This window comes from Salmo salar, chromosome ssa15 (genome assembly GCF_905237065.1).
Source record: "Salmo salar chromosome ssa15, Ssal_v3.1, whole genome shotgun sequence".
Taxonomy (NCBI): Eukaryota; Metazoa; Chordata; class Actinopteri; order Salmoniformes; family Salmonidae; genus Salmo; species Salmo salar.
The window spans coordinates 101,292,722-101,313,346 of NC_059456.1; the positions used below are offsets into that span (position 1 = coordinate 101,292,722).

Genomic DNA, 20,625 nt, shown 5'->3' on the forward strand with positions numbered 1-20,625 from the left:
GGTTAAAGCTGGCTGTGATGCTGTCGGTTAAAGATGTCTGTGATGCTGTCGGTTAAAGCTGGCTGTCATGCTGTCGGTTAAAGATGTATGTGATGCTGTCGGTTAAAGATGTCTGTGATGCTGTCGGTTAAAGCTGGCTGTGATGCTGTCGGTTAAAGATGTCTGATGCTGTCGGTTAAAGCTGGCTGTGATGCTGTCGGTTAAAGATGTCTGTGATGCTGTCGGTTAAAGCTGGCTATGATGCTGTCGGTTAAAGCTGGCTGTGATGCTGTCGGTTAAAGATGTATGTGATGCTGTCGGTTAAAGATGTCTGTGATGCTGTCGGTTAAAGCTGGCTGTGATGCTGTCGGTTAAAGATGTCTGTGATGCTGTCGGTTAAAGCTGGCTGTGATGCTGTCGGTTAAAGATGTCTGTGATGCTGTCGGTTAAAGCTGGCTATGATGCTGTCGGTTAAAGCTGGCTGTGATGCTGTCGGTTAAAGATGGTTGTGATGCTGTCGGTTAAAGCTGGCTGTGATGCTGTTGGTTAAAGATGTCTGTGATGCTGTCGGTTAAAGATGTCTGTGATTCTGTCGGTTAAAGATGTCTGTGATGCTGTCGGTTAAAGATGGATGTGATGCTGTCAGTTAAAGCTGGCTGTGATGCTGTCGGTTAAAGATGGCTGTGATGCTGTCAGTTAAAGATGGCTGTGATGCTGTCGGTTATAGATGTCTGTGATGCTGTCGGTTAAAGCTGGCTGTGATGCTGTCGGTTAAAGATGTCTGTGATGCTGTCGGTTAAAGATGTCTGTGATGGTGTCGGTTAAAGATGTCTGTGATGCTGTCGGTTAAATATGGCTGTGATGCTGTCGGTTAAAGATGGTTGTGATGCTGTCGGTTAAAGATGGCTGTGATGCTGTCGGTTAACGATGGCTGTGATGCTGTCGGTTAAAGATGTCTGTGATGCTGTCGGTTAAAGATGTCTGTGATGCTGTCGGTTAAAGATGTCTGTGATTCTGTCTGTTAAAGATGTCTGTGATGCTGTCGGTTAAAGATGTCTGTGATGCTGTCGGTTAAAGATGTCTGTGATGCTGTCGGTTAAAGATGTCTGTGATGCTGTCGGTTAAAGATGGTTGTGATGCTGTCGGTTAAAGATGTCTGTGATGCTGTCGGTTAAAGCTGGCTGTGATGCTGTTGGTTAAAGCTGGCTGTGATGCTGTCGATTAAAGCTGGCTGTGATGCTGTCAGTTAAAGCTGGCTGTGTACAGAAAACTGAACGAGGTGGGGATCCTTTTCTCTCACAAACAGAGAGCACACACCTTTAAGCCACTTATTTTTTTATAGCCCTTCTCTTGTGCAAAATAACGAATCAAATTAGATGCATGACACATTATGTATTGCAGGCTAAATATATAGCCTTCCATTCTACAGCTCCCCTTCCGTTAGGGCCCCAAGCAGTAACTATCGTGAAGAGAGAAAACATTTCCCATTCTCTCCCATTACCCCCGGTGATAGAAATGGGGTGAATTAGAGAGATTAGAGAGACGGATGGGGGGGGGAATAGAAGAAACAAAGGGGGAGAATGGAAGAAACGGAGGGGGTGAATGGAAGAAACGGAGGGGGAGATTGGAAGAAACGGAGGGGGAGATTGGAAGAAACGGAGGGGGTGAATGGAAGAAACGGAGGGGGAGATTGGAAGAAACGGAGGGGGTAATGGAAGAAACGGAGGGGGTGAATGGAAGAAACGGAGGGGGTGAATGGAAGAAACGGAGGGGGAGATTGGAAGAAACGGAGGGGGAGATTGGAAGAAACGGAGGGGGAGATTGGAAGAAACGGAGGGGGTGAATGGAAGAAACGGAGGGGGAGAATGGAAGAAACGGAGGGGGAGATTGGAAGAGACGGAGAGAGAGAATAGAAGAGACAGAGAGAGAGAACGGAAGCAATCTTTGGTAGCTGTTCATGTCTGGTCATTAGGATGAGGAATGGTGTTGGTATTTAACCAGGCAGTCAGCAATGCAGAGGATATCCACTATGTGTCAGGCATATGAAATGGGGGGGGGGCAGTAATAGGCAGTAATAGGCCTATGGCCATGAAGATTGCAACAGGAAGAATCAGGTGGCACACAAACAGTTGCACATACAATACTATAGCCTGTGTGTGAAGTGGGCAGGTGTCCACTTTGAATTTTCTACTGCTCAAGAGTACCTGGACCTCTAATAGAATATTGACTCTAAAATATGATGAGTACCTGGACCTCTAATAGAATATTGACTCTAAAATATGATGAGTACCTGGACCTATAACAGAATATTGACTCTAAAATATGATGAGTACCTGGACCTCTAACAGAATATTGACTCTAAAATATGATGAGTACCTGGACCTCTAATAGAATATTGACTCTAAAATATGATGAGTACCTGGACCTCTAACAGAATATTGACTCTAAAATATGATGAGTACCTGGACCTCTAATAGAATATTGACTCTAAAATATGATGAGTACCTGGACCTCTAATAGAATATTGACTCTAAAATATGATGAGAATAAAAAGTATGTGAACCCTTTAGAATTACCTGGATTTCTGCATAAATTGGTCATAAAATTGTATCTGATCTTCATCTAAGTCACAACTAATAACACACAAACAATTAAAAATGTTAATGTCTTTAATGAACAAACCGTGTAAACATTCACAGTGCAGGGTGGGAAAAGCATGTGAACCCTTGGATTTAATAACTGGTTGACCCTCCTTTGGCAGCAATAACCTCAACAAAACGCTTTCTGTAGTTGTGGATCAGACCTGCACAACGGTCAGGAGGAATTTTGGACCATTCCTCTTTACAAAACTGTTTCAGTTCCACAATATTCTTGGGACGTCTGGTGTGAACCGCTCTCTTGAAGTCATTCTACAGCATGTCAATCAGGTTGAGGTCACTCCAGAAGGCGTATTTTCTTCTGTTCAAGCCATTCTGTTGATTTACTTCTGTGTTTTGGGTTGTTGTCCTGTTGCATCACCTAACTTCTGTTGAGCTTCAATTGGCGGACAGAAAGCCTTACATTCTCCTGCAAAATGTTTTCATAAACTTGGGAATGTCTTTTTCCGTCGATGATAGCAAGCTGTCCAGGCCCTGAGGCAGTAAAGCAGCCCCAAACCATGATGTTCCCTCCACCATACTTTACAGTTGGGATGAGGTTTTGATGTTGGTGTGTTGTGCCTTTTTTTCTCCACACATAGTGTTGTGTGTTCCTTCTAAACAACACAACTGTAGTTGCATCTGTCCACAGAATATTTTGCCAGTAACGCTGTGGAACATCCAGATGCTCTTTTGCGAACTTCAGACATGCAGCAATGTTTTTTTGGACAGCAGAGGCTTCTTCCATGGTGTCCTCCCATGAACACCATTCTTGTTTAGTGTTTTACGTACTGTAGACTCGTCAACAGAGATGTTAGCATCTTCCAGAGATTTCTGTAAGTCTTAAGCTGACACTCTAGGATTCTTCTTAACCTCATTGAGCATTCTGCACTGTGCTCTTGCAGTCATCTTTGCAGGACGGCCACTCATGGGGAGAGTAGCAACAGTGCTGAAATCTCTCCATTTATAGACAATTTGTCTTACCGTGGACTGATGACCATATTTAGAGATACTTTTGGAACCCTTTCCAGCTTCATGCAACGCAACAATTCTTAATCTTAGGTCTTCTGAGATCCCTTTTGTTTGAGGTATGGTTCACATCAGGCAATGCTTCTTGTGAATAGCTCTAACCAAAATCTCCAATCTCGTCTCATTGATTTGACTCCTGACTCCAATTAGCTTTCGGAGAAGTCATTAGCCTAGGCATTCACATACTTTTTCCAACCTACACTGTGAATGTTTAAATGATGTATTCAACATAGAAAAGAAAAATACAATAATTTGTGTGTTATTAGTTTAAGCACGCTGTGTTTGTCTGTTGTTGTGACGTAGATGAAGATCAGATCAAAGGGTTCACATATGTTTTCTTGCCACTGTACATATCCAGAAGAAAATGTGTGTCCTTGCTTCAGCTGTCTAAAAGTCATGTTATGCTTGTTGAATAAATCGTTTTTACTGCAGTATTAGGGCAACAACATAACTAGATGTAAAAATCATCATAGCTCTGCAGTGGAACAAAATATGTTATTTTAATGAGATAAGCTTTGTTATTCAGGTCATTGAATCCCACTGGTGAAAAGAGGATCAGAGTTAAAGAGCATCATTTGACTTAAAAACAAAGACAGAGAAAGAGATGAAAGAGAGGAGGAAGAGAAAATGAAATGGAACTGTCCTGGTCAACTTTAGAAACTCTGTCCTGGTCAACTTCATTTTCCTAACCTGCTATGTTAATTGTCTTAACCTGCTGCGTAAGTTCACCTAAACCTGCTATGAAAGTCAATTTTGACAAAAGCTGTATCCCTTCTAGACAACCTAATTTAGCCTAGGGTCTTATCACACCATAGTGCCATCAGACTTCTGATACCAATGAGGGTGAAAGGTGCCCACAAAATGGTGAACCGCTCTAAAAAACATGGCCTAGGAAAGTATTTTGTATTTTGAAAATATCAATTACAGCTCTTGAAAGTATGTTTTAGAAATTCATTTAAATTTGAATATGGATTCATAATGGGAACAAAATAACAAAATCCCTTTCGGTGCAAATAAAGAGAAAGGTTGCAAGATTCTAGTGTTTTTTCCCCCCAACCTAAGCAGGAACACGTTATTAATGAGGGCCCTTTGTTCGTTAGAAAGCTCAGCCATGGGTCTAATATGGCTGTTTAGTGGCTCAGCGGTGTGATCTAATTGTAGGATGTCCCAAGACACCGCAGGCTAATTACTGCTAGCCGGCCTCAAACGCTTCACCTCCAGTTAAATAATGCAAGACGGTGGCAGCCTGAAATAAACATGGCTGATCTGTATGGATCCTCTTCAACTTGTCCCAAATGGCACCCTATATAACGCACTACTTTTGACCAGGGCCCACATAGGGAATAGGGTGCATCCTAAGAATATCTACTGAAAAGGGTTTTCAGTTTTCCACTCCTTATTTTTTAATCAACAGAGCGCATTTCCTCCTCGTCTGTGAAGAACAGCGTGTGTTGTGTTATGCAGGTAGCTTAGCGGTTAAGAGAATTGGAACAGTGCCCGAAAGGTTCCTGGTTTGAATCCCTGAGCCGAGTAGATAAAAAATTTGTCGATGTGCCCTTGAGCAAAGCACTTAACCATAATTGCTCCTGTGAGTCACTCTGGATAAGAGCGTCTGCTAAATGACTAAAATGTAAATGTAGCCTTGAGTCAGAACTGGCAACAGCCGATCGACGACATTTAACCAACAACTTAAAACTCAAGTCTCTGAAGTCAAGATGAGACAAACGCCGTTCTCTCCTCCAGCTCCAGTTTTCACTGAATACATTTGTGTCAAGCCTCATCCCAGTCTGTTCACTACAGAACCACAAGGTACCATCTGTCTTTAAAATGCAGAACTGGCATATTTACAAATTCAGTACAGTATAAACCCCATCCACAGAGGGTTTCTTGCTATGGTTCAAAATGTTTACTTGAATTTGGGGGCAGCTGTCATAGCACACATTGCTTCCCTGTATTTCCTTGATGCTTAATGTTCAGTGTGCGGCCCTCTCATTCCTTTTATCATAGTATTCTTTTAGCCGGTATTCTCTAGTGTGGATACACATGTCACCCTCCTTTTCCTCAGAAGGAGAGAGAGAGAGAGAGAGAGAGAGAGAGAGAGAGAGAGAGAGAGAGAGAGAGAGAGAGAATATTTACAAAAGTATGTGGATTTGGCTACTTCAACCACACACCCGTTGCTGACAGCTGTATAAAATTGAGCACACTGCCATGCAATCTCCATAGACAAAAATTGGCAGTAGAATGGCCTTCTAGAGCTCAGTGACATTCAATGTGGCACCGTCATAGGATGCCACCTTTCCAACAAGTCAGTTCCTCAAATTTCTGCCCTGCTAGAGCGGCCCCTGTTATTGTGAAGTGGAAACGTCTAGGAGCAACAACAGCTCAGCCGCAAAGTGGTAGGCCACACAAGCTCACAGAATAGGATCGTCGAGTGCTGAAGCACATAGCACGTAAAAATTGTCTGTCCTCGGTTGCAACACTCACTATCGCATTCCAAACTGCCTCTGGGAGCAACGTCAGCACAACAACTGTTTGTCGGGAGCTTTGTGATTTTTTTCCCCATTGCCGAGCAATGGGGGAAAAAAAGCCTAAAATCACCATCTGCAATGCCAGGCATCGGCTGGAGTGGTGTAAAGCTCGCCGACTGCGAGCCAGGCCTAATCGCCAGCTGAACGGTGTTTCCTCCAACACATTGGTGTGGCTGGCTTCCTGCTTAAGGAGCGCGGAGTGGCCTGCACAGGCTCTGACCTCAAACCCAATCGAATACCTTTGGGAAGAATTGGAACGCCGACTGCGAGCCAGGCCTAATCGCCCAACATCAGTGACCGAACTCACTAATGCTCTTGTGGCTGAATGGAAGCAAGTCCCCCGCAGCAATGTTCCAACATCTATTGGAAAGCCTTCCCAGAAGAGTGGAGGTTGTTATAGCAGCAAAAGGGGGGACCAACTCCATATTAATGCCCATGATTTTGGAATGAGATGTTGGACTAGCCAAAAGTAAGATAATTAGAAAGAGAGAGAATAGAGTGGAGACTGAGGTGCTTCTTAAGCAGGCCATTGATGTAGTGAGCGTGCCTGCACACTGTGCACAGACATCAATTCAACGTCTATTCCACATTGGTACAACATAAAGGATCCAACCAGTGTGTGCTCTGTGGGTGCCTTCCTGCCCTGTGGGAGAGCTCATTTAAACATGGCTACCAGATTTCCTCAGTCCTTGCAGTGCCACTCCTCCTTCTCCCAGTCCCTCGGTGGAGCTGAAATACAGTGCCCTGTGATGATGGAGGAAAGAGGAACCAGCCACACTAACAGCTCTGTCACAATCTAGTGTGGGCAGGAGAGGAAATGTCTTCATTAGCCATGGCTAACCATGCTACCATTCATAAGACGCACATTCAGTAGTTTGGGCTACAGTCAAGACCTTCAGCTAAATGCCCCTCACTGCATGAGAAAACCTCCTTCCTTCGAATCATTTCAAGAAAATGAGTTCTAATCACAAGGGAGGTATTTGAGGGCAACCACAATGCTGCTACCAAGCCAATAGCTACAGGCATGAACACACCACTACCCACACACACACACCGCTATCGACACACACACACCGCTATCGACACACACACACACACCGCTATCGACACACACACACACACCGCTACCTACACACACACAAACCGCTACCCACACACACACACCGCTACCCACACACACACACCGCTACCCACACACACACACACACACACACACACACACCGCTACCCACACACACACACACACACACCGCTACCCACCCATCTCACTCTTTCTCTCTCTCTCCCTCCTTCACTGCCCCCCTGTCTCTGTCTTTGAGGCATAATGATAAACACCATACTGGTAAACACCATTCTGGTAAACACCATTCTGATAAACACCATTCTGGTAAACACCATTCTGGTAAACACCATTCTGGTAAACACCATACTGGTAAACACCATTCTGGTAAACACCATTCTGATAAACACCATTCTGATAAACACCATTCTGGTAAACACCATTCTGGTAAACACCATACTGGTAAACACCATTCTGGTAAACACCATTCTGATAAACACCATTCTGATAAACACCATTCTGGTAAACACCATTCTGGTAAACACCATACTGGTAAACACCATTCTGGTAAACACCATTCTGATAAACACCATTCTGATAAACACCATTCTGGTAAACACCATTCTGATAAACACCATTCTGATGAACACCATTCTGATGAACACCATTCTGGTAAACACCATTCTGATAAACACCATTCTGCTAAACACCATTCTGATAAACACCATTCTGATGAACACCATTCTGCTAAACAAGCTGTCCTGATCCTCTTATTCACAACTGAAGGGCAACATCAACACACAGCAGCACGACACTAATCCACTACCACACTGTCCACTGGCAGCCCAGCCCGGGCTCACTGCAACACAGCACCACAACACTACCACACTGTCCACTGGCAGCCCAGCCCGGGCTCACTGCAACACAGCACCACAACACTACCACACTGTCCACTGGCAGCCCAGCCCGGGATCACTGCAACACAACACTACCACACTGTCCACTGGCAGCCCAGCCCGGGCTCACTGCAACACAGCACCACAACACTACCACACTGTCCACTGGCAGCCCAGCCCGGGATCACTGCAACACAACACTACCACACTGTCCACTGGCAGCCCAGCCCGGGATCACTGCAACACAACACTACCACACTGTCCACTGGCAGCCCAGCCCGGGCTCACTGCAACACAGCACCACAACACTACCACACTGTCCACTGGCAGCCCAGCCCGGGCTCACTGCAACACAGCAGAACTGGAGCAACATAGATCAACTTCTACTGCAGTTTGGACTTTGCTTTGCTGCAAGGGAAGTGCACACACAGTGTACATGTTCAGTACATTACACACACACACACACACACACACACACACACACACACACACACACACACACACACACACACACACACACACACACACACACACACACACACACACACACACACACACATTTCTCAGAGACAGCTTTCTAGCATCAGTGGCAGTTTCTGTATAGCTCACTCATAGTGTTGAGTGAGGTTTTAATGAATCACGAATTATGTTGAGTTTAACTTTTTTTCTAAGCTTTCGGCAAACAGCTAATGGGGTTTTAAATGGCGTTTTCATGTTTTTTGGGGGGGATATTCAAGCTATTGAAGCTGGTGGGTAAATGCAGACAGGAGATGGCAATGTTTAAAACAGGCCGAATTGCTTCAAAGAGGACGAGGAGAAGCGAGAGGCTTGACTCATACCCAAAATCTGTCCCCATGAAAATACAGCGAGTAGCAGAGGAAGTGGGGATTTGAGAGAGTGTCGAATTTGGTCAACGTAAAATGTATTTGCTAATTTGCTACGTGATGCTTATTTGATCGAATAGCCGTAATGTTTAGGTTGTTACAAATGTACTGATACGTGGACCTTTATTTAGTCAGGGGATCCCAATTGAGACCAGGGTTTTATTCCCTGAGTACAAACATTTTCACAATCAAGAAAATTAGCATTCCAAATAAAATAAGAAGAATAATAAAAGAATACAAGGCACAATTACAATACTACAATTTCAGCAGATAAACCATTACAATCAATTGAAACAACTGCAATCATCAATTCATTCATTTAACACCACAGTCCTAAACTGCCCTAGCTGCACCAGGGAATCAAGATGCGAGGAATTTTGCAGGTTATTCCAACAACAATGGGGAGCACTAAAACTAAAGGAGGATTTACCTAAATTGGTCAAGACCTGAGGGACCTCAAGAGTTAACCAATCCTGCAAGCTGGTTTGGTAACTCATTATTTTATACTTTGGCAATGAAGTTAGGTAAGTTGGAAGCTTGTGTAGTAGAGCTTTGTAAACAAAAAGGGAATAGTGAAGTGATCTACGGGACTTTAAATGTGGAACAGCCAACCGTTTGATACAGGATGCAGTGATGAATATTAAAACTGTCACCCGTGATAAAGCAAAGGGCGCTATGATAGACAGCATCCAAAGGGTTAAGAGTAGTGGCAGCTGCAATCTGGTAAATGGTGTCACCACAGGGGGGGGTTAATTGGCTCATCGTGCTCTAGCGACTCCTTGTGGTGGGCCAGGTGCCTGCAGGCTGACTTCGGTCGCCAGTTGAACGGTGTTTCCTCCAACACATTGGTGTGGCTGGCTTCCTGGTTAAGGAGCGTGGTTTGGCGGGTCATGTTTTAGAGGACGCATGACTCAACCTTTGCCTCCCGAGCCCATTGGGGAGTTGCAGCAATGATACAAGATCATAATTGAAATTGGGAGAACAAGGGGGTCAAAATAAATAAAATGTAAATATATAAAATACATTTCAATAAAAAATAGTAAAGAGGACAGGTCCCAATATTGACCCCTGTGGTACACCTATCCAGGAAATTAAACTTAACACCATCAGAAATCACACATTGTGTCCTCTCTGACAGATAATTCTGGTCAACAGTGTCAAAGGCCTTGGAAAAGTCTAGAAATAAGGCAGAACAATGATTTTTATGATCTAAGCAATTTAACACAATCTAAAACAAACATAGCAGCTGGAACGGTGCTACGTCCAGTTCTGAAACCAGACTGGTGCACATTAAGAATAGAGTGAGAAGTTTAAAAAGTTCTTAGCTGACAGTTGGCCAGGGATTCAAAAACCAATTTCCAACTAATTTGGAAATTGGACAGAAGGATCTCCTCATTAATGTAGGGGGAGGACATGTGCCGCTTTCCAGATCTTAGGGATAACGCCAGAAACGATAGTCAAGTAAAGAATATAGGTCAGTGGTTCTGTAGTAAGTAGGGCAGAGAACTGCAGTAAGTGGGCAGAGAACTGCAGTAAGTAGGGAAAAGAGCTGCAGATAGTAGGGCAGAGAGCTGCAGTAAGTGGGCAGAGAACTGCAGTAAGTGAGCCAGACAACTGCAGTAAGTGAGGCAGAGAGCTGCAGTAAGTAAGGCAGAAAGCTGCAGTAAGTAGGGCAGATAGCTGCAGTAAGTTGGGCAGAGAGAGCTGCAGTAAATTGGGCAGAGAGAGCTGCAGTAAGTAAGGCAGAAAGCTGCAGTAAGTAGGGCAGAGAGCTGCAGTAAGTTGGGCAGAGAGAGCTGCAGTATGTAGGGCAGAGAGCAGCAGTAAGTGAGGCAGAAAGCTGCAGTAAGTAGGGCTGAGAGCTGCAGTAAGTAGGGCAGAGAGAGCTGCAGTAAGAAGGGATCAAGTGAATCAGCCCCTATGGTTGTTTTAACATCGTTCTTTAGCAAAGAACCTAGTACATCATAGACATCAAGTGGTTGAAATGAAAATAAAGTATGTGAGTGTCTTTAATAATGTTTTTTTTTTAACTAGGCAAGTCAGTTAAGACCAAATTCTTATTTTACAATGACAGCTAAGTAACAGTGGGTTAATTAACTGCCTTGTTCAGGGGCAGAACAACAGATTTTTACCTTGTCAGCTCGGGGATTCGATCTTGCAACCTTTCAGTCCAAGGCTCTAACCACTAGGCTACCTGCTGCCCCATTATAAAAAGCACCATACATTTCCATTTTGTCTAGTATGGGACTAGAGTTTCCATTTTGTCTAGTATGGGACTAGAGTTTCCATTTTGTCTACTATGGGACTAGAGTTTCCATTTTGTCTAGTATGGGACTAGAGTTTCCATTTTGTCTACTATGGGACTAGAGTTTCCATTTTGTCTACTATGGGACTAGAGTTTCCATTTTGTCTACTATGGGACTAGTTTCCATTTTGTCTACTATGTGACTAGAGTTTCCATTTTGTCTACTATGGGACTAGAGTTTCCATTTTGTCTACTATGGGACTAGAGTTTCCATTTTGTCTACTATGGGACTAGAGTTTCCATTTTGTCTACTATGGGACTAGAGTTTCCATTTTGTCTACAATGGCACTAGAGTTTCCATTTTGACTAGTATGGGACTAGAGTTTCCATTTTGTCTACTATGGGACTAGAGTTTCCATTTTGTCTACTATGGGACTAGAGTTTCCATTTTGTCTACTATGGGACTAGAGTTTCCATTTTGTCTACTATGGGACTAGAGTTTCCATTTTGTCTACTATGGGACTAGAGTTTCCATTTTGTCTACTATGGGACTAGAGTTTCCATTTTGTCTACTATGGGACTAGAGTTTCCATTTTGTCTACAATGGCACTAGAGTTTCCATTTTGTCTACTATGGGACTAGAGTTTCCATTTTGTCTACTATGGGACTAGAGTTTTCATTTTGTCTACTATGGGACTAGAGTTTCCATTTTGTCTACTATGGGACTAGAGTTTCCATTTTGTCTACTATGGGACTAGAGTTTCCATTTTGTCTACTATGGGACTAGAGTTTCCATTTTGTCTACTATGGCACTAGAGTTTCCAGTTAGGACGAGTTGGTTTAGTTCAGCTGATTTAGATTTAGCTCAAAACAAATATCTTTCAGCCTATCAGATACTGGCATCAACCAATCCAGATTCAGATCTCCCACTAGACAAAATGAAACAGGCCTATTTATATAATGAATATGAATTCGGAAATGATTCAATATTAAAGCATTAGACCTCTCACTAAAGACTTCAGTCATACAAAAGCTATACTTAAATCCAAACTGGTTCTCTAGAAGATTAGTAAGAATGGCTAACCACGTGTTCAAGAATGGCCTTTTTCCCTTTATTCAGATTACAACCTCTCACTTTATTCAGATTACAACCTCTCACTTTCGGTTATTTGAAAACGAAATCATCTCCAAAATATTGCTATTTTAAAACAAGCCATAGAAGGTTAGGTTGCAATTTTTATTTAATCCACCAGAAAATACAGAACAAATATAGCAACAAATAGTATGGTTAAACGCAAATATACTAATTGATAAAAAAAACATGGTATAATCTTTGTAAATTATATAAATAGGACTGGTAGAGTTAGATCACTTTATCCAAAATTACACAAATGGCTCCTAGCCTCCCATGCATGCTTTCTGTTCCCTAATACTAAAACTAAAACTGAAACTAAATGATATTAACACAAAAATGAAATATATACATATATTTTTTAAACAACTGAAACTAAATAAAAACGTACAAATCAGGTCTGAAAACTAATTGAAACTAAACAGAGGTTCAAATAACAATGTAAAAACAGATAGAAAAACACAGATCTATAATAACCTGCAGTAGCTACTAATAGCTCTGCAATGCGTTGCTGGTATGTCTGTCTCTCATGTTGACAGTGTGTCTCTGTTAGATGGTGTCTCTCTGTCTGTCTCTCATGTTGACAGTGCATCTCTGTTAGATGGTGTCTCTCTGTCTGTCTCTCATGTTGACAGTGTGTCTCTCTGTCTGTCTCTCATGTTGACAGTGCATCTCTGTTAGATGGCGTCTCTCTGTCTGTCTCTCATGTTGACAGTGCTCTTTTGTCTCTCTGTCTGTCTCTCATGTTGACAGTGTATCTCTGTTAGATGGTGTCTCTCTGTCTGTCTCTCATGTTGACAGTGTGTCTCTCTGTCTGTCTCTCATGTTGACAGTGTGTCTCTCTGTCTGTCTCTCATGTTGACAGTGCATCTCTGTTAGATGGTGTCTCTCTGTCTGTCTCTCATGTTGACAGTGTGTCTCTCTGTCTGTCTCTCATGTTGACAGTGTGTCTCTCTGTCTGTCTCTCATGTTGACAGTGTGTCTCTCTGTCTGTCTCTCATGTTGACAGTGTGTCTCTGTTAGATGTTCTGTCTGTCTCTCATGTTGACAGTGTGTCTCTCTGTCTGTCTCTCATGTTGACAGTGCATCTCTGTTATGGTGTCTCTCTGTCTGTCTCTCATGTTGACAGTGCGTCTCTGTTAGATGGTGTCTCTCTGTCTGTCTCTCATGTTGACAGTGTGTCTCTCTGTCTGTCTCTCATGTTGACAGTGCATCTCTGTTAGATGGTGTCTCTCTGTCTGTCTCTCATGTTGACAGTGCGTCTCTATTAGAGGGTGTCTCTGCATGGCAGATTGCTTCCCTAATGACAGTAACAGTGTTACTGCAGGCAGGCAGCAGGCACACATACACACACACACACACACACACACACACACACACACACACACACACACACACACACACACACACACACACACACACACACACACACACACACACACACACACACACACACACACACACACACACACACACACACACACACACACACACACACAGGAAGCCCCCGGCCCCGGTTCAATTACTAGCGCCATCAACGCACACCAGTCTAATCTGAACACATCAAGTACTCCACAGATGGCTATAGACGACAGACATATTACTCCACAGATGGCTATAGACGACAGACATATTACTCCACAGATGGCTATAGACGACAGACATATTACTCCACAGATGGCTATAGACGACAGACATATTACTCCACAGATGGCTATAGACGACAGACATATTACTCCACAGATGGCTATAGACGACAGACATATTACTCCACAGATGGCTATAGACGACAGACATATTACTCCACAGATGGCTATAGACGACAGACATATTACTCCACAGATGGCTATAGACGACAGACATATTACTCCACAGATGGCTATAGATGACAGACATATTACTCCACAGATGGCTATAGACAACAGACATATTACTCCACAGATGGCTATAGACACAGACATATTACTCCACAGATGGCTATAGACGACAGACATATTACTCCACAGATGGCTATAGACGACAGACATATTACTCCACAGATGGCTATAGACGACAGTCACCTAGTCAGCTAGAGTCTAGGGCATTGTCCCAAATGGCCTCCCATGCCCTTTATTGTGCACAAGTAGTGCACTATATAGGGAATATATACAGTACAGGGAATAGCGCAATTTGGGACACACTCTAGAACACAGGGAAGCCAATGAAAGCGCTGGCTGGCTGTGTTACGTTCCAATGCACAGCCTCGTATATAGAGAGCCAATGGTGCTCTTCATGATCTAGTGGGCGACGTGGAGAAAGTCAAGCACACGGCAACTGGTGCAAGTACAATTTGGCTCCATGACTGAACACAGTTCAGCTCTTGAGGCGGAGCAAGGTCATTTGGGGTTTCAGTGTTACTGTTGATTGACCCAAGTGGTTGGTTGTTAGGGAACTCTCTCTAAGAGCCACTGGGATGGCGATGCAACGGAACGAGGGCCATGCATGCTAAATATACATGTAGTGTTTCATTGTAAGACTACGTGGTGTGCTAGTGTGGGTATTAGAACAGAACCAAGGCTTAGTTAAAGGTAGAGTCAGTGATACACCAAGTAAACAGCGATATCGGGCTGATTTCTGCTAAGACTAAGCGCGAGCTAGTCGTCTTGATTGCTTTCTTATGTCATTCTCTCTGGCACCAAAAGTTTAAAAAAAGTTTTGATAGAGAACAGAATGCAATCGCATCATCAGATAATTGGCATGTATATTACTCTTACAGAATTTCCACGTGGGCGAGGATATTGCAAATGTAATCAAAGCCTACTGGATGATAACTAGGACAGAAGAATTTATAACTGACTTTTTCAGACATAACATAGGTACAGCAGATCCTCTTATTGTATGGGCCACTTTTAAATGTGCCTTTAGAGGCCATGCAATTCAGTACTCATCTATAAAACAAAAGCAATTTAGGTAAAAAAAACTCCATATTAACAAAGGACATTGAAGGACAAACAGAACAGATAGATAGCAATAAAAACTACCATAGAGGCTCAGAGTAAGTTAGAGGAAAAACAAAAAGAAATGGAGGAACTTATTCAAGAAAGATTCAGTGTAATATATTATTAAAATAAATTGAACTGGATGGAATATGGGGAAAAATGCACCAAATTCTTTTTCAATCTTCAACATAGAAATGCTACCAATTTGTTTCACTGAAACTTGTTACAAATGATGGAGTCACTCATGATTCCCCGAACAATGTTATGAAAGAGGAAGTAAAGTACTTTAAGAATATGTTTTCGTTTCAGTCTCCTCCATCTCCACTAACCAAAGCTAATTGTATGGATTTTTTCTCTATTAATAATGTAAAATTAACATCTGTACAGAAAGACTCAGAGGAGGAACTTCTTGATGCAATTAAAGCCTTTAAGGCTGGGAAAACTCTAGGGCTGGATGGCATACCAGTGGAAGTATACCAAACGTTTTTGATATTAATGTTTATTAATGATTAATGTTTTCTTTTAAATCCACAATTAGAATCCCTCCACAGCCTCATAGAGGATCTAGATACTTTTTCAAACCTCTCTGGATTAAAAGCAAATTATGATAAGTGTACTATATTAGGTATTGGATCACGAAACAATTCAACTTTTACATTATCATATAGTCTACCAATAAAATGGTCTGACGGGGATGTGGACATACTCGGTATACATGTCCCGAAAGAAAGAAATGATCTCACTCCAATACATTTTTTAAAAAAGTTAGCAAAAATAGATAAGATCTTGCTACCATGGAAACGAAAACACCTGTGGAAAAATCACCCTGATTAACTCTTTAGTCATAACACAGTTTACCTATTTGCTTATGGTTTTGCCTACAGCTAGTGACCTGCTTTTTAAATGATATGAGCAAAAAATATAACATTTTATTTGGAATGGCAAGCCAGACAAAATTAAAAGGGCCTGATGAATATGAATTCGGAGGGCAGAAATGATTAAATATGAAAGCATTAGATCTCTCACTAAAGGCATCAGTCATACAAAAGTTATACTTCAATCCAAAATGGTTCTCTAGTAAATTAGCAAGAATGTCTCACCTCATGTTCAAGAATGGCCTTTTTCCCTTTATTCGGATTACAACCGCTCACTTTCGGTAATTTGAAAACGAAATAATCTCCAAAATATCTTTATTTTTTAAACAAGCCTTAGAAAGTTGGTTGCAATTTAAGTTTAATCCACCTGAAAAGACAACAAATAATACAACAAATATTATGGTTAAACTCAAATATACGAACTGATAAAAAAAAGACATTTTTCAACAAAATAAAAAAGGAATAATCTTTGTAAATGATATCATAAATAGGACTGGTGGAGTTATGTCACACATGCAGCTAACACAGACATATGGAAATGTCTGCTCTACCCAAAATTACAACCAACTAATTGCAGCATTACCACAGAAATGGCAGAGGCAAGTGGAAGGGAGAAAAAGTAAGGAACTTGTCTGTCGGATTAAAGACCAAAAATGGTTAAAGAAAATGGTGATGAATAAAAATATATACCAGTTTCATTTAAGGACCAAAAAATTGGCAGCTGTGCCATATAGATTGCTAAATAGTTGGGAAGAGATTTTCGATGTACCGATTCCATGGCACATGGTTCATGAATTGACATGCAAAACAACGCCGGATTCAAAACTGAATAATTGTTTTATTTAAATGATTATACAAAATTCTCGCAACCAATAGAATAGTATATATATGGGGGCTACAACCTTCCCAGCTTTGCAGATTTTGCTGTGAGGAGGCAGAGTCATTAGATAATTTATTTTGGTACTGTCCATATGTAGCTCGTTTTTGGTCACAGGTCCAGGAATGGTTGAAGAATTGTAACATTTACCTAGAACTAATGCTGCAGATAGCAATACTGGAAGATTTGAAAAGTCATAGCCAATCAATCAATCAATATAATAATTATTTTAGCAAACATGTTTATCTTTAATTTACAATCTGTAGAAATTATGAGAATAGAAAGGTTCAGTACTTTTGTAAAGCATCACAGCACCGTTGAAAAATGTATACCAGATAGAAATTCAAAATGGATGGTGTTAAGAGATAGATGGGAGGGGTTGAATGGAGCTGAAGGTTGAGACTAATAACAACAAGAAAACCAATGTAAAACATACAGGGTCTGTAAAATGTTTATAGGTTCAGAACTTTTGTGAAATAGCACAGTTACAAATACAAAATCAAACTGGATGGACATCAGAAATAGAGTATTTACCCCCAAAATATATGGGGGATTGGAAATGATTCAGACATGTACATTGATGAAAGCAACAATCTATCCGCAATATTAAAGCTGATCCACCCACTAAAAAAATATATAATAATTAAAAAGACTAAGTGCGAAGTTGAACTTCTCTGCTCTTTTGGTCTCATAGCTATCACGCTGTAGCAGATTGAAGCACAGCCGTGTACATGCTCAAATCCTCTGTGAGTGCATCATCTTGCATCTTGTTCATCTGCAACTTCTGCGGTTCATTCTGATGCTCGTGGTAACATCAGTCTCAGTTTAAGACCAATTCTACTTACCCACACAGGCCAACCAATCAATCAACCAATCAACCAATCAACCAACCAATCAATCAATCAATCAACCAATCAATCAACCAACCAATCAATCAATCAACCAACCAATCAATCAATCAACCAACCAATCAACCAATCAACCAACCAATCAATCAATCAATCAACCAACCAATCAATCAATCAACCAATCAACCAACCAATCAATCAATCAATCAACCAACCAATCAATCAACCAACCAATCAACCAATCAACCAACCAATCAATCAATCAATCAATCAATCAACCAACCAATCAATCAACCAACCAATCAATCAACCAATCAACCAACCAATCAATCAATCAATCAACCAACCAATCAATCAATCAATCAATCAACCAACCAACCAATCAATCAACCAAGGGCAGCACTACTCACCCCAGGGGCTTCTCCAGTCGACTGGCGGGGGATCCTACGATCTCTCCCAGAGTACAGAACACCTGCCCCAAGAAGTCCTGCTGGAGGGACGGGATGGCGGGAAAGATGGAGGAGTGAGGCGTGACGGGGGAAACAGGGAGCAGGGAGAGACGGGTGAGAAAGGAGGGAGAGGAAGGATAGAGGGGGTTCAGGGGAGAGATGGGTGAGAAAGGAGGGAGAGGAAGGATAGAGGGGGTTCAGGGGAGAGATGGGTGAGAAAGGAGGGAGAGGAAGGATAGAGGGGGTTCAGGGGAGAGATGGGTGAGAAAGGAGGGAGAGGAAGGATAGAGGGGGTTCAGGGGAGAGATGGGGAGACGGGGTAACAAGGACAGTTGGTAAAGTTAGGATGGCGCTAAGCAGTGTGTTATAAGCCTTATTATAGGCGTTGTTATAAGCATAAAGTTTGTCAGAGGAGTCAAACACGTACGTCAATGTCGGAGGGCTTCCAGGGAGAAGGAGGAAGAGGAGGAGGAGGAGGAAGAGGAGGAGTACACCAGGCAGCAGCATAGACAACAACAGAGCACATCATGTAGGCACAAGACTCAAACCATACAACACCATCATCAAAACAAGGGCACGAGAAAACAGGAGAGAGGGAGAGAAGTGGAGAAGAGGGTGGTAGAGAAATAAAGAGATGAAGAGGGAAGTGGTATTTGTGTGAGAGGAGAGAGCTATTAACACAAAAGCAAGTACAAAACAATACAACATAGTCATGACAAATGTGGAAATAATGATGAATATTCTGGTATTATGCAAACTGCTAGCTGCACATATAATTATAATTGTGTATGTGTGAGCAATGGGTTGCTTATCAAAGCTTTCACTGCACCATCCATTGGTCATCATTACTTGTGAGTACATTGCTAATAGCATTGGAGTACAATACATCATGCCTAGAGGTTCGGAAAATGGGTTTGATAAGCTTTGATAATGGTGTGACAAATTACAGTGCTTCATTAAATCATAACGACACACAAAAATATATGTATTATTGGATTTTTCTGAAAGCTATTCTCTATCAATACATAAAGTAATATGTTATATTTATTATACAAATGAAAAGGCGCACGGACAGACAGCAAGGCCACATTGTGAAACTATGGGAAGTAATGCACTATTATGCACTATTTGAGCTTTGGAATGACATGGATTTTGATTAGCATGAAACAAAAATAAGGAATGGGATGAATTTCAAAATAAAAGTTCCCATTTTAAAAACAAAAGTTTCCATTCATAGAGGATAGATTTGCAAAGTAAAAAACAAGCAACTATAAGGCATGAGCACAGAGTGATAACTTTTTCACTTACATGCTTTGCCAGATCTGGACTTTTGGAATCGATATCATATCTGAAATCAGAAAGAAACACACATTAAAGAGGCAAGCGCTGACAGGAGCCGGAGAGAAAATTATTCATGGCTTATTAACTGGCTGGCGTTTGAACATTAACAAACAGAACCAAAGTAGTTTGATATCATTCCTCATACAATGACATTTGGACAAACAGAAAGCCACTCAAAATCAATTTATATTAACTTGAAATGACAAATTGTTAACCGGTAAAACCACTTATTTCACTTAATCCTTCTACACTTCATGAATGAAGTCTATTTTCCTTTCACTGTTGTCCAAGACTCCCCTGCTGTCACTCACCCATTCACTTTAGAAACAATAACGTTTTTAAAAATGTGTCTTAGTAACTGCTGCCGGTGATAAACTTTGGCTAAAAGTAATTCAACTTGAATGCGTCCACTGTCCACCCATCCTCATCCCCCAATTCCCTGACTGAGTTACTATATATGTAAAGGACCCAAAATAAGTTAAGTCACAGTATATCCTCTGACACGTTCAGCAGAGGACTAATTACAGAGGACTGATGACAGAGCTACAGAGGACTAACTACAGAGCTACAGAGGACTAACTACAGAGCTACAGAGGACTGATCACTGAGCTACAGAGGACTAATGACAAAGATACAAAGAACTGATGACAGCGCTATAGAGGACTAACTACAGAGCTACAGAGGACTGATGACAGAGCTACTGATGACAGAGCTACAGAGGACTAACTACAGAGCTACAGAGGACTGATGACAAAGCTACAGAGGACTAACTACAGAACTACAGAGGACTAATGACAGAGCTACAGAGGACTAACTACAGAGCTAGATGACTGATGACAGAGCTACAGAGGACTGATAACAGAGCTAC

The 20,625-nt window shown here is 41.8% G+C and overlaps 1 protein-coding gene across 4 annotated transcripts in view; it reads right to left on the reverse strand.

The window, feature by feature from the left end:
• Nucleotides 1-20,625, reverse strand: part of LOC106572802 (copine-5) — a 213,880-nt gene that overhangs the window by 131,623 nt on the left and 61,632 nt on the right. Inside the window, exons 5-7 of one of the 4 annotated variants that reach the window (XM_045696440.1) lie at nucleotides 19,725-19,764; nucleotides 18,844-18,858; nucleotides 18,378-18,454 (exon numbers count right to left, since the gene is read on the reverse strand). In XM_045696440.1, the coding sequence (XP_045552396.1) occupies nucleotides 18,378-18,454; nucleotides 18,844-18,858; nucleotides 19,725-19,764 (132 nt within the window). Of the gene's footprint in view, nucleotides 1-18,377; nucleotides 18,458-18,843; nucleotides 18,859-19,724; nucleotides 19,765-20,625 lie in introns of all 4 variants that reach the window. The other 3 variants (XM_045696439.1, XM_045696442.1, XM_045696441.1) reach the window with 3 other exon arrangements.